The 13,494-nt window shown below is 41.8% G+C and overlaps 1 protein-coding gene across 1 annotated transcript in view; it reads right to left on the bottom strand.

The window, feature by feature from the left end:
* MTHFD1 (methylenetetrahydrofolate dehydrogenase, cyclohydrolase and formyltetrahydrofolate synthetase 1) overlaps positions 1–13,494 on the bottom strand; it is a 42,308-nt gene that overhangs the window by 15,592 nt on the left and 13,222 nt on the right. The window contains exons 8-17 of the mRNA XM_084270578.1: positions 12,186–12,297; positions 8,394–8,521; positions 7,616–7,713; positions 6,746–6,919; positions 6,121–6,257; positions 5,800–5,846; positions 3,600–3,707; positions 3,427–3,501; positions 1,574–1,676; positions 321–397 (exon numbers count right to left, since the gene is read on the bottom strand). Of these exons, the coding sequence (XP_084126704.1) occupies positions 321–397; positions 1,574–1,676; positions 3,427–3,501; positions 3,600–3,707; positions 5,800–5,846; positions 6,121–6,257; positions 6,746–6,919; positions 7,616–7,713; positions 8,394–8,521; positions 12,186–12,297 (1,059 nt within the window). The remainder of the gene's footprint in view (positions 1–320; positions 398–1,573; positions 1,677–3,426; positions 3,502–3,599; positions 3,708–5,799; positions 5,847–6,120; positions 6,258–6,745; positions 6,920–7,615; positions 7,714–8,393; positions 8,522–12,185; positions 12,298–13,494) is intronic.

Here is a 13,494-nt window from a genome sequence, read left to right as displayed (position 1 = left end):
GACAGTGCATCTTCAGAGGTGAAGATAAGCCATTGCCATGCACCATATTTACAGAGGGCATTTTTGAACCGCTGTTACAACACCATAGTCATCCCAGTTTGGGAAGCCAACATTCAGGAAAGAACAGGGAAGGAGAGAACAGCAAATAAAATTAAACATGGCAGTGGCAGCAAATGTAACTGCTTGCCTGCAGGGACTTTCTGTTTCCTCTTTAATGAGGTACTGATAGAAGATGGAAATACCTGGAGCTACAGAAACTGGCTTTAGGACCACGCTTTTCAAAGTACTTCTTAAAACATGCAAGAAAAGGGAACAAGTACCGTTCTGGAGAAGCCTTTTTCTGTTGGAGATTGTCCAATGGTGATTTTTCTAAGGAATCTGTCATTTGTATCCAGTACTGCAAGGAATGCAGAGAGAAAGATGAGAAGTCATGTTGCAAGTCGTAAGTCACATTTATGCCCTATTACAAACGCTCAGCTAGCTCACCTAGGAAGAGAGGATGGCAGTTTGAGATACCATCCTCTCCTAAAGAACACCAATCACTTAACATGATTTTTCCCCAAAAATGAACTGCAACAAAGTTAAGATACCCAGAGTCACATGCAGACTGTGCACTGCATACAAAGGGAGTCTACCTCCATTTGTGTGCAGTAACTACACTACTAGTCCATAGCCTCTCTGAAAAGCAGAGCTGCTAGTATTACTGCAATTTCTTTTTCACCATCATTAGTCAATGTGAAATCAGGAAATTATTACAGACAAAAAAAAACCCCAACCCCCCTATCATTTTATAAGTTAAATTATAAAAATGGACAAAATTACCATTTAGTGAGAATAGTTTCACACAGCCCCATTAACTCAAATTACCTTGGAAACACAAATTATCAAATACTGGCCTAAACTTGCTGTTTCTTAGTATCTGTTTGAAAAATTCTAAGTACTTTATAAAACATTTCCCACAAGGCAGACTATTTTAGCCCCATTACAGGTTATGAAGCAAATTTTGGAGAATACATTTCATACTATTTTAATAAAAAGAAGAATAAGCAATACTCTTGGGGTCGAAATCAGAAAAAAGTTCCATATTGGAAAATCCTTCTGCTAGTGAAATATTAAATCTGTCGGAGCAGAGACTGATCTTATGCTCAGGTGTCTTTAAAAACCTTTCAAAAGTCTGTCCTTTATCTACTGTCAGTCCTCAACAGAGCAAGTGGGCAGATTAAAACTGAGTTTAATGCCAGAGCAGAACCCTCTCCTTAGTCATCTTTCTCAACAAGGCAAAAAGGCTGCTGGCTACATGTTGCCAAACTCAACTGTGATTGACAAATCCAGAAACACAAAATTACAGTGATTACTGAACTCTTAATCTCTGTGAATTCAGAGCAGATTTCAGCCCTGCATCAGACCCTTTAGAAACAGGAGCCCAGCATCTATCCCGCCAAACACCCAGAAGCAGAGGCCAGCCTTCCCTCTTTCCCATTTTCCCAGGAAATGCAGCTCCTGCTGCACTTGCAAGCCTCTCTTTTGACATGTTTTGTTTCTTAATAATTCTTTCATTTGATGGCTCTTGTACCTCTTTGCCATGTTATGGTGCCTGGGTCAATGTCCAGCCGCACAAACGCGTTTACTTCTTCCTTTGTCAAGGCCGAGGGATCAGTTTTGTTAATGCCCAATTTCTAAGGGGGGAAAGGACAAACAAAAGAAAAGATGTACAATGAAAACATTCACAGGAACAAACCCTTCTCTAAAGCAAGGAGCCTTTGGCAGCAGCATCTGCATATTCAGAAATAAGGAAGGGCTTTTTTGGTGTCCCTTTTCCTAGGCCTCACAACAGCGTAGGATGATCCATATTAGCGTGTACCTGGAAGCAGAGCTTGCTGCTGGCCACCTAGTAAAGGGGAAGGCAGACAACGGAGCTCATTAGGGCAGGCTGTCAGCAAGCTTTGTGCAAGGCATCTACAGAACGAGAGAAAAAGCTCTGCAGCTCCTTACATGCCTTGTCCTAATCATTAGTCTCACATGCTCACATCCATTTCTCGTTAGTTTGCCGAGGGTCACTGCACACAGCCATACGCAGTTAAAGACGCTGCTTTCCGCACGCTGGTTAAGCAGCACAAAGGAGGAATTAAACAATTCAGTCACAAGGCTGTCAGCATCCCAGAAAGCTGATCTTGAACATACTGAGAGGGTGGGCAGTTTGCCAAGTTGCTTAATTGAGAGAAGAATTATCTCAAGAAGCCTGATACAAGCCTAGGAACGAGGCAAACGATTTAGTTGATTTATGAACGAGCAAGCTTTTTTTAATTAACTAGACAGCTAAGTTGTATTTTTCTTCTGAAGAACAGCAGGGAAGAAGAAAGTCTGTTCTCTTCCTCCTCAAGCACATCATTCAGAAAAATAAATAAATAAAAAGAATAAAACAAATAGCCTCTTTCTGGAGTATTAACACATCCCGTTCACATCTCGACACTGAGTAGCCACAAGAGGGGCTAGAGTTCCCTCAGCAGTCCCTCAGAACACCAAGCAACGTGACATTGCTTCTCTGCTCCACACTAGATGCAAACCACACAGTCTCTAACAGTTAAGATGTTAAAGCCAATTAATAAACAACAGTTTTAGCTTCCCTCATGTTCTGACTATTGCTCCTGACCTCCAAACGGGTAAGTGATCCAGCCTGAACAGGTCTGTTCTTGGAATTAACTTAGTAAGCCTCCAGGCTGTCCTCCCAGCCAGAAGGTCCAAGCTCAGTACAAACTATTCCTCTGTTAATCCTCATTTTTGTAGAGGTCAGGGACACATGCTACTTCATGCTAATTTCTGAGGCTCAGAGGAGCTGTGGTCTGCTCAGGGACTGCCACCCAATGACAGCATTGCTCATTTAACTGGAAATTCTTTTTTTTGACAGGAAATAGCAGGCAATGTAGAGGACAGGTATTGGGTGTTTTTTTCCCTGTTTATTCAATCTGAGTAAGATGAAAAAATTCTGTATAATTCTTTTTGCTGTATTTTATAAATTGCCTTTTTTCTTTTTTTGTGTTGCATTATCTGCATAGCTGCCACTATTCATCCCTAGCTGCAACTGGGTGTAAGGTACAGATACTGATACTAAACTGCATTAAGGACACTGAACTGAAGCTATTAATAAAGGGCACTAATCCCTTTTGCCTCTTCCCACTGTGTCATTATTCATACAGCTTATGACACAGAACACTGCATCAATGATTCCTCTCCTTAGGGCTGCACCTCACTGGGTTTTTTTATGCTATGCAAAAGGATACCTCAATTCTGCATGCTTTATGTAAAAAAATATATGACAGCAGAATGACCTACAGGACATCAGGAGGGTTTCTGTAACCTAGCTCTGCATATGTAAAGGATGAATAAATGGAACAGAACCAGAAACCAATATGAAAACAGTGAACTTACCTGTAGTCTTCGGATCTGAATGTCAGAGAACTTCCTAACGCCATTGACAGAAGGCACCAAACGGTTATAGAGAGCCTTGAAGAATGAAACCAGTAGTTTGTTAACACTGCTGGAACACCCAAAACATCTTGGCCAAAGTGGGCTGGGCCCAAATGCATCATAAGGGAACATACCTGGTCAGTCTGAGTTAGCTCGTGGAACATACGCGCATCAACAGCGGCAGCGACCAGGTTGTTGGCTGCAGTGATAGCATGGATGTCACCAGTGAGGTGAAGGTTAAACTAGAGGACATAAACCATATCAGTTACCTCATCCTGCTGCAATTTTCATTTATTTCAATTCATTGTAGACAGATGGAAAGAGAAGTATTAATAGCAATGTTAAAGTGGGTAAGGGCGGAGGGGGAAGATTGCTCAGTGGAAGAGAGGAAAGAATTTCTCTAAAACAGAAAAAAGCCTCCCCCACATTTATGTCATTTTACAAACTTCCAGAATGAAGCTTCCAAATAAAAAGTTATTTTTTTCCCCCTGAGAACAGTTCTCACAGGCTTCTTGACACCCAAGAAGACTGTGGTAAGACCATAGTATGGCACATCTGCATTTCTCCTCGTTCACCTTCCTTCTGACCCACTCTCATTATTTGCACAACAGGTTTCACACATGCAGTAACTGAAGCTGCTGCTGCTCCCACAAAGATATCTGAGCTAAACTGAAACTAGCAACCTTGTGTGGTGTTAGCAGTAGAGCTGTGGTTGTGCAGAGCTCTGCATAAGCTAACCACTCACACAGTATCGTAGGCAGAACTTGTAGACCACGTACTACACCGTGACACTGCTAGTAGTTTTCTTGATTCTATCTCATTAAAAAATAGTTTTGAGTGGGTTTGTCTACATGAGTTATCTGGCTGCACTGAAGCTATGCTGAGAGAAGACCTGGGATATATAGCTTATGTGACAAGCCTGCATTATGGCAGGGGAGTAAGAGGTGTGGTTAAAACAATCCTTTACCTCTGGGACAGAGCAGCAAAGGAGGAAGATGAAAAAGAGATATTAGAAAAGGTGGTGCGACAGAAAACCTCTCCTTTTTGGAGCCTTGTAACTGTAGTCTTAAACAGATAGCTTAAAGCAGAATGGAGCTAGTCACACATTGACTATAAACCCTAATTAGCAAATGCTAATTGTATATACGTGCAACAAGAAGCAATTATTACTACCTTGGTTCTGCAGTGCAAACTCAAAAGTTTTTCCCCTGTTAAGCATTTCCAAGGATGGATGCTGCATGCAGAAACCTCCAATGATGTACCAAGGTCGTTACTGTAACTAGTGACTGCAGGCAGTTCAGTTTTACAGGACATGCATCAGCTAAGGCACCCCACAAAACTACGTGTACTTGCATCACCTGGGTCATACCTGAAGTCCTGTGAACCAGTTTGGTTCCAAGCGTGGGGCAGTTTCCCACTGCTGCGCAGCGTCAAGTATTGTTGGTTTAACACCACCTCCAAACAGGAGGAGATGATTTTTCCTGTCAACATCTATCATTCACACATGTTCTCAGCACCTGACTAAAACAATTTTCTGCCTCCTTAACATTTTTATCTTTTATGGACTTGCCGCATCAATTGGAATGAATCGATAATTTCTTCTGATAATTTCTGCTTTTCTTCCTAGAATTGCCCTGTGTCAGTCTACAGTGCACAAGACAAAGGTAGAATTATACAGGCAATTACTCTGAGAGCTGAGAGAAGCGCGAGAGCACGTGCTACACGTGCCTTTCAGTTCCCTGTCCCCAGACACAGAATTTAACTTGTTGCCAAGTCACATCAGAAATACGTCGCAGTGCCAGTCCCCCACAGGCTGAGGTCTTGGCATTACTGATTCCCAACTTCCCTATTCCCATTCCATGTTAGTAATCTAAAACACAAGTACACCAAATTAGCTCACAGTCGGTGACCACCGCTGCTGACAGAAGTACTTAAAATGCTTCCAAAACTTATTAAGTCATGATCATCTTCATTTCAATGCTGGGAAAAAGAGGCACAGGGTGTACTCTGCTCAAGGGTATGCAGCAAATCAAAGGTAGAGCAGGGGAGGGAACAGAAAAACTGTGAATTCCTGGATCTGTGAAGTTCCCTGAGCATGTAGGCACCACCCTACTGAAACAACCAAGGATGTTTTGATTGGTTTTTTGCACTGTTTTTGGTGTTTGTTTGTTTGGGATTTTTTAATTTTATTAAAGCTTTGCTGAAATCAAGCATCCAGTTCTTGGAGTGCAACACCAGGCCATAAACTAAAAAGATTTTGTAAGCTGTCTGACTGCAGTATCTCTTCAAGGTCTGAGAGCTACATGTGCAATGAGGCTTTGTACAAAGAATTACCTCTTCCATGGGAATAACTTGACAATAGCCACCACCTGCAGCTCCACCTACAGAGAAACAATAGTCAAATCATGCAAATAAAGGTCTCTCTAGCCCAGAGTGGTATTACATGTGTTTGCTTAATGGCTTTAAGGAGGCAGCTACTATTGAGAAGCTTAGTTTAAATCCCAGCACAGCACTTAAAAACTACCAAGAAGAACACATCCAAGGTTTTTCATTCTTTTAAGAAACGCAGTTGTGAAACTACAATGCAGCAGAATAAAACCCCTGAATGCCATCTTTCCCCATTAGTCCAACTGCAAGTAACAGAAGAGCTCATACCTTTGATACCAAAGGTTGGTCCCTGAGAAGGCTGCCGAACACAGGCAAAGACGTTCTGGTGAAGGTGTGCTCCTAAGGCTTGAACAAGGCCAACAGTAGTAGTGCTCTTCCCCTCTCCCAGGGGAGTAGGAGTTATCCTGCAGTAAAAAAGCAGAACAGACACAATGAAATCCTCAAAACACAGGGATAGAACAGTCACCCAGTGATTGCACCTAACATCTGGATTGGCTCAGGCTTCAGCTAATCTTCATCAGTTCAAAACTGGAACAAGATTGGGAAATTATCACATAACTGCTGAAGACTGTGATGTGGAACAGCTTGCTAGTTACTGTTGAAGGCAGGCAATTTAGACTACTATCCAGTCTGTCCTCCATAACCCCTGATTTACAGAGCAAAACAATTAATCTCAAGGAGAGAAATTTTTAACTACATTCCCACTATTTGCCATGAAAAGATGAATCTGTTTCCCAAACCACTAGACTTTCACATTGTGATTCACTAAAATCTAGAGCACCTCATACATTCATCATACTAAAAGACAATATAACAATAAGCCATGCTAATACTATTTCTTTTCACCTTGAGACCATGTGAATGATGTTTCCTCAGTGAAGGAAAGACCTACCCAGTAACAACAACGTATTTGCCATCTGGCTGGTTCTTCAGCCGTTGTAGAGTTGACAGATGAACTTTGGCTTTAGTTTGGCCGTAGAGCTCCACCTCATCAGGCAGCAGACCAACTTCTTTTGCAACTTGATCAATGGGCTTGGGTAGACAAGACTGTGATATTTCAATATCACTTCAAGAAAGAGAGAGCAAGGTCAATTTGTAAGTCAAAGACATCTCACAAATTCCCTTCTTCTGGACTGGTTAAGCTACAAACACACAATCAATATTTTAAAAGGGAAGTTTTAGTTAACATCTTAGTTAAACCCATCAATATTGGTTAAATTAGAATAGACATGTCCTCATAACTTATTTTAAGAAAACAAACAAAAAAACCCAAAGGAAAAAAACCAACTAAAAAAACCTCCCAACAACCACCACCACCCACCTCCAACCCAAGAATGTCTTTTTGCAGGAATTTTGCAAACTTTTCAACTGCTCCTTGGGGACTTGACACCAACAACTCCCACTTCAAGATGTTACCTCAAGATGCTAGCTTTTTGTCACGTCAAACTGAAAGTTTTTCAAAATCAAAGGGTCTTGCTATTTGCTACACCAGCATCTATCTAGCTGCCCTGAAGAGTCTGTGGAAGTTCACATTCACCCCTTAACGTTATCGGGGTGACCCAAGCCTACACTACAACATATGTACTTCAACTGCAGGTTAGCTCTGCTCCCTTCAAAAGGCCTTACAGTGCTTTCTTCTCTCCAAATCTCAATGCCAGCTGCAGTCTACATCCATGTATGCCCCACACTGTGCAAAGCCTGGGAACAGAAGTGAATGCTATACAGCATGCATGCTGCCAGTAGCTTCATTTGAAAGCATTACCTTGGAACAGGCATCTTTAAGGTAAGCTGGTTGTATTGGATGTTCCATTTTCCGGGCTGGAACTTCTCCAGAAAACGCTGTGCACTCTCCACTGTGCTCTAAAATGACCATGAGAAGGCATTATAGCAACCACCACTGTATGAACCATGCTGGTTAACAATGAGACTCAGAAAGCTTTTGCCCTCCCATCTGTCTCAGTCTGGGATTACGTGATTTGATTAAAGCATTTGCTAATAATTCAGAATGAGATTCTGCTCACAGATTTCTTAAGAAGAAAAACAGAAAAAGCCCCACTACATCTGTCTATCCATTCAACTACCTATTTTCCAGTGTGCTGGATTTTTTTGGGTGTTCTATGCCAGCAGGATTCCTTAAGCAAAGCAGGAAACAGAGTGAGTTGGCTTATACTATTACTCTCCTCCTTTTTATCCACTCACCCTATGGATAGTTTTAGAATTACAGTCAGAGCACTGTAAGATAAACCTGTTTGGAGAGATCACACTCAAAAACCTCACTCCTGCTCCCAACACAACCCCCCCCAGCAAATAAAAAACCCAAACGAAAAAACCCTCTGTTCTCACATTTCCTTAAGGTCCATCTTCTTCTTCCATTAACAACCCAAACTGTTGGGACTAGAACCTGGAAATCCTAACTAGACCTCTGTAAGAGCAAGGAGGAAGCATCAGTTGCTTCAGCAGTGTGCTGATGGTCAGCAGCAACATACCCCAAAGGCAAATGCAGAGATGACCTACAGTCATCTCACAGTCTACCCACGTACCTGCATTAACATGGCCACAGTCATGGGCCCAACACCACCAGGAACTGGGGTGATGTAGGAAGCTTTTTCCTTTGCTGTATTGTATGCCACATCTCCCACAACTCTTTTTCCACTGGCCTTTGTGCTGTCTGGGGATTTAAAGAAAAATCAAGTTATATACCACACTTCACCAAAACAACAGAAAAAGGCAGCACTGACTGAAGCTGAAGTTGTCTCCTCTGTTGGAGTAAAAAAAGCAGAAGCTGTGTACCTAGAAAGATGTAAAGAAAGATTAAAAAGTTAAAACAACATCACAAGATGAGGCTGTTCTTGTAATACTTCACTCAGAGAGTGTCAGCAGTTCATGCAATGTATCTTCCCACTAACACCATTTATCCTCAGACAGATGTCCATTTCCTTGAGGATGCAAGTATCTTCTCAGTGGCACGTGGTCCACAGGGCAGTCTGAAGATGACTCCAAAGCAAACACAGGGGGACCAAAGCACAGACCAAGTAATACATCTGTGCAATAATAAAACACAAATGGGACATGCAATAGAGATGTCACCTGAACATCCTCTCACAGCTCCTGCTGTACTGTTCTGAATACAGTTTCCAATTTGAGGGAGATACAAACCAATAGTCTAGGAGAACTGAGAGGGAATACATGGTTGACTTATTGAAAAAACACAGGTTGACATTTGCTCTGTTCCATTTTGGAGGGAATCTGGGTCTCACTGCTGAATAAAATCACCTGCCTTTGCAGAAACTGAAGACAGAAAGTGCTAAACTTTTCAATTATTCATGGCCATTCTAAAGATGGACTGAAAAATACTGCAGTTCACAGAAGTCAGAGACATGCCAAAACAAACCTCACAGGAGGTTTAAAAGAGCTCCAGTAGAATATCTTTCTCTCTGGGGGGAAGGGAAAAGAAAGGGCAAAAAAAGGCAGTGATATATCCTGCTGCACTACGTGACCTAACAATTCAGAAGCAGATAGAGTACTTGTTTCCAGCAGTGACCTTTAAGCTCACCCACACATATAGAGAAAAATACATAAGAAAAACTAGTAGAGTTATCTAAAAAGTTGACTGATTACAGACAGAGCATAAAAAATAAACAAACAAAACCCCCAAACAATTTTAAGTTTCTCCTGAAGCAGCAGATCCTTGTTTTAGATGAGGACCCTAGGGAACTTTTCAAGCAGAGTGAAAAACCTGAAGATAGATTTTATGGTTGTCATATTTGAAATATTATACTGGATATAGTAAGTGTGTTTTTGAAGAGAACACAATCAATAACTTTATCATACATTTGACAAGAGGGAGGAGTGGAAGAGAAACCAAACTAAACAAATGATTATAGTAAAACCAAAGAGGGAACAAAAGCAGCTCCTGCCAACACTTAGATTTTAGCTGCATTGTTACAGACAATCAGCAGCTTGGATGTTTTGCTGTGTTTGTGTTTTAAGCAACACTTCTTTTCCCTACAGTTCAAAGCTTTAACAGCATCACAGCTTTTAACAGTGTTTATGGCCCCTGTCAGCTTTGCTTGCCTGAACTGCAGACAAATCTGGCCTTGCAGCTCAGAGGCCAGTTTAATTAAGGTTGCAAAAGGCAAATAACATAATCGGTATTTTCTTCCAAGAATGACAAGAAGACTGACTAGCCACCCTGGCCAGGGAGACTCAAGGCCTAAGAACGAAGAAAATAAATGATGAATTAGGCACCCCAAGCACAAACAGCCCAATAATAGTCACAGTGGTGCCACAAGCCAAACAAACCCCCAGTCTCTGCATCTGCACTTCAGGTGAAGCACCCCTGAACACAACCCAGGAACTATTCAGTTACCTTTAAAACATTCTTTTGAAGGAAAGCTTACACACAACATTTTCTGCCTCTCCCTGTGATTTCACCTTCTCAATATTCATCATCCCACAAAACCAAAACAAAAGACACAAACTAGTTACAGAGAGTATCAGTGACACTATAACCACTCCCTGTGCCCCTGTCCTCTTTGGTGCAGTAGGCTCTCTAGCCAGTTGGAACATGAGAGAGCATCCAAGGACTTTGAGATTAAAGAAGTGAAGGGCACACACATAGAAGTAAAGTGCCTGCATATATGAAATGAACAGGTGTGATGACCTCCATCTATTTCCAGAGACTAGACAGCCTGACTGCACCTACTGGACCAGAGCTAATTCACAGACAAGGGCTGGGATTTATCCATCCACATGGCTTCCAAACAAACTTGTGCCAACATACACCCAACTGTAATGTGTTTCTGGTGGATACACAGCTGCAAGCACACAAGATCATACATGACCCCAGCACCACCAGGTCTAGCAGTGATACTCAGTCTGTACAGTGATGTAGCTGGAGAAGCTGGCAAAGGAGCTGCCGTTCTTTCTGTAGCAATGCCAGTACCACAATCCTGACACTGATTTCCCAGAAGATTAAACTGAAAACTTTTTTGCAAACTGTAAGGGAACAAAGAGGCAGGAAATCTCATCAGCTTCAGAAAAACCACAGAAAAACAGCAGCCTGTGGCATCCATCATTTTGAAATCTGGCAGTTTCCACGTTACTCTACCAAGCCCTGATCACCAAGTCTCATAACACCATTAAGCATCTTGCCATGTAACACTGACTAAGCTGAGAGTACAAGCAGCTCAGATCTCAGTGCACTGCCCAAGGCAGACTAATTGCAAAGAAACATGGATGTGTCCTTGGAGATGCAGGTCACATCAAGCCTGGGAAAATAAAAAAAAGGGTCATACCATCATATGTCAGAGACACAATGGTAGGTTTATTTACAACATGTTGGTGGGAGAGACTCCAAGCCACTCTGCTTCATGCAGAGCAACAGTGACCCTGTGGGTTTTGGCAAATTGCCCAAGTTTGGGTAGCTTGGCACAAGTACATCAAGCAACAAACAGCAACAGCAGATGACTTTTTAATTTTAATTAGACAGAGGACTAATGTTTTTAAATGCAACTCAGTGTCATCTTTGAGGAACAAGACTGCTGAACAGAATTTTCTTTACATCCCATTAAATAATGGCAACAAAATGACTGATTAATTATGAAAACTACCTTTTAAAAGCCTTGTGGGTGTAGCATAGAGATAGTTGGATGGTGACTAATTTTCCATATCATTCAGCATCTGTAATTTGGATTTAAAATGAGATGAAAACAGAATTGCCAGACTGTCTGTTCCTCCTTTATGAGGAGCAGCTAAGTGAAACCTTACCCTAAAATCCATTATGTTCAAGCACTTTATTCTATGCCAGAGCCACTGTCACCCTCCTGCAGAAGCTGCTTTGTTTCAAGACAACAGCCATTTAAACCTAAGAAGTTAATGTTGTGATTCAAAAAATCCACAGCTACTTTAAGAGACTGCTTGCCATTTCTATATTTCAAACAGAACAGCTTAATCAGTTCTAACTGCAAAGTAATGACAGCAAAGCTGCATGCTCACAAGTGACAACAGCAGCAAGACTTTACTATATAGTTGCTGCAAATTACATGGATATTGTGCTGTAGTGTTTCCTAGGTCTCCTTCCTTGCCTGATCATCAGCCTCATTGAAGGCAGGAACAAAACTGCCACTGATCTGCTTTAGGACAGTACTTCATCAACCTGGGTTTTTTTAATTCTGGCATCCTCAGAGGTTGCCACCATTACTTAAGACAGACTTAAAAGAAAAAGAAGTCCATATTGGCTAGAAACACCAAGGAAACAGTATCCACGTACTCACTTAGCAACTGCATTTCTATACAAGCCCATCCCCACTCTCCACGCGTTACCCACGCACCTGGCACATGGTTAATCCCACAGTCTATTACAATGGCACCAGGCTTGATCCATTCGCCTTTCACCATTTCAGCTTTACCAGCTGCAACCACCAGGATATCAGCTTTACCAACCTATAAAAAAAGCCAAAGAAACAACCCTGTATCACACCAGCAGTGGGTAAAACGCAGACCTGCTTCAGCAGCAACTTGTATCAGCTTCAGTTGCAGTGAAGCTGCATGCTCACCCGTTGCCATCAGCGTGATGGAAGGGTGTTGTCAGCAATTAAAGGTAGCTAGCAGTTCCTCAGCAAGCACAAATTCCAGCAGCCAGAAATGATGTCCTATTTTCACACTCCTACCCTAAACTACTGCTAGTCAACACTTCAGAACCTCCTTTGAACTACTCCATGATTCCCAAGTGGGTCACAGAGACTACTTTTAGATAAAATTAAAGCCTTCTGCATATTCTTATCTCCCTCCCTTCAAATATCCCTGCATATTCAGCTGCTCTTTTCAATGCTAGAAATATACCCAGCACCCATCAGACAGCAGCCAAGAACAGCCCCTGCACAGAACTCCAAGTGGCATTTCACTTGTGGCAGGACTGCCTTGTGGTTTTTAAGCCCAGGATTGTGTAACACACAACTCCAGAGAAAGCTGATTGTAATTCAGCAGTAATATTCATACAGACAGTCCTGATCTGGTCACAAAGCTGGTGGTAGAGACTGACTAAAGCTTGTTGTCAGTTCTTGCACTGCTTCATTCATGTTTGCTTAGGAAGCTGCTGCTATCACTTGTATTTTTTTCTTTTTATCTTCAAGGGGGATTAACTGTTCTTAAGGTTTCATTAATAATCAGCACTTCAATTGTTAATCAACCTAATGACAGCCTTATTGAACAGCAACTTAACGGCACGAAGCACTGCAGTGTTTCTGATCTTCCTTGTGAGTTACATTCAAATACACCTACTCTCTTTTCAGCTTTAATACTTGACTACAGAGCCTGGCAGTGTTGATTGCTCCATGAAATCCAAGTAGGTGGCAGCACAGCAACACACTATTTCTGTCACTCTCACTGGTAAAGAGGAAAATGGTACCAACTCCCAGTCATAGAAAATAGACTGGGGGAAAAAGCCCAACAACCAAGCCTGGAGAAAACATTTGGTTTAGTATTTCCCAGTCATTAAAGCAAAAGACCACCTGGCCTTTTCAGGAAAAAAACAAACACATGCTGTCATGCAGGCCACTACTTGGGAGATGAGGAAGCACTTGCCAAAAGAAAACAAAAATAATAATTTTATTGTAATAAATTAAAAGCTTCTAATTAAGG

Source organism: Gallinula chloropus (genome assembly GCF_964237585.1).
Source record: "Gallinula chloropus genome assembly, chromosome: 14".
Taxonomy (NCBI): Eukaryota; Metazoa; Chordata; class Aves; order Gruiformes; family Rallidae; genus Gallinula; species Gallinula chloropus.
Note: the sequence above shows the minus strand (reverse complement) of the source record. Positions and strands in the feature narration are given on the sequence as shown.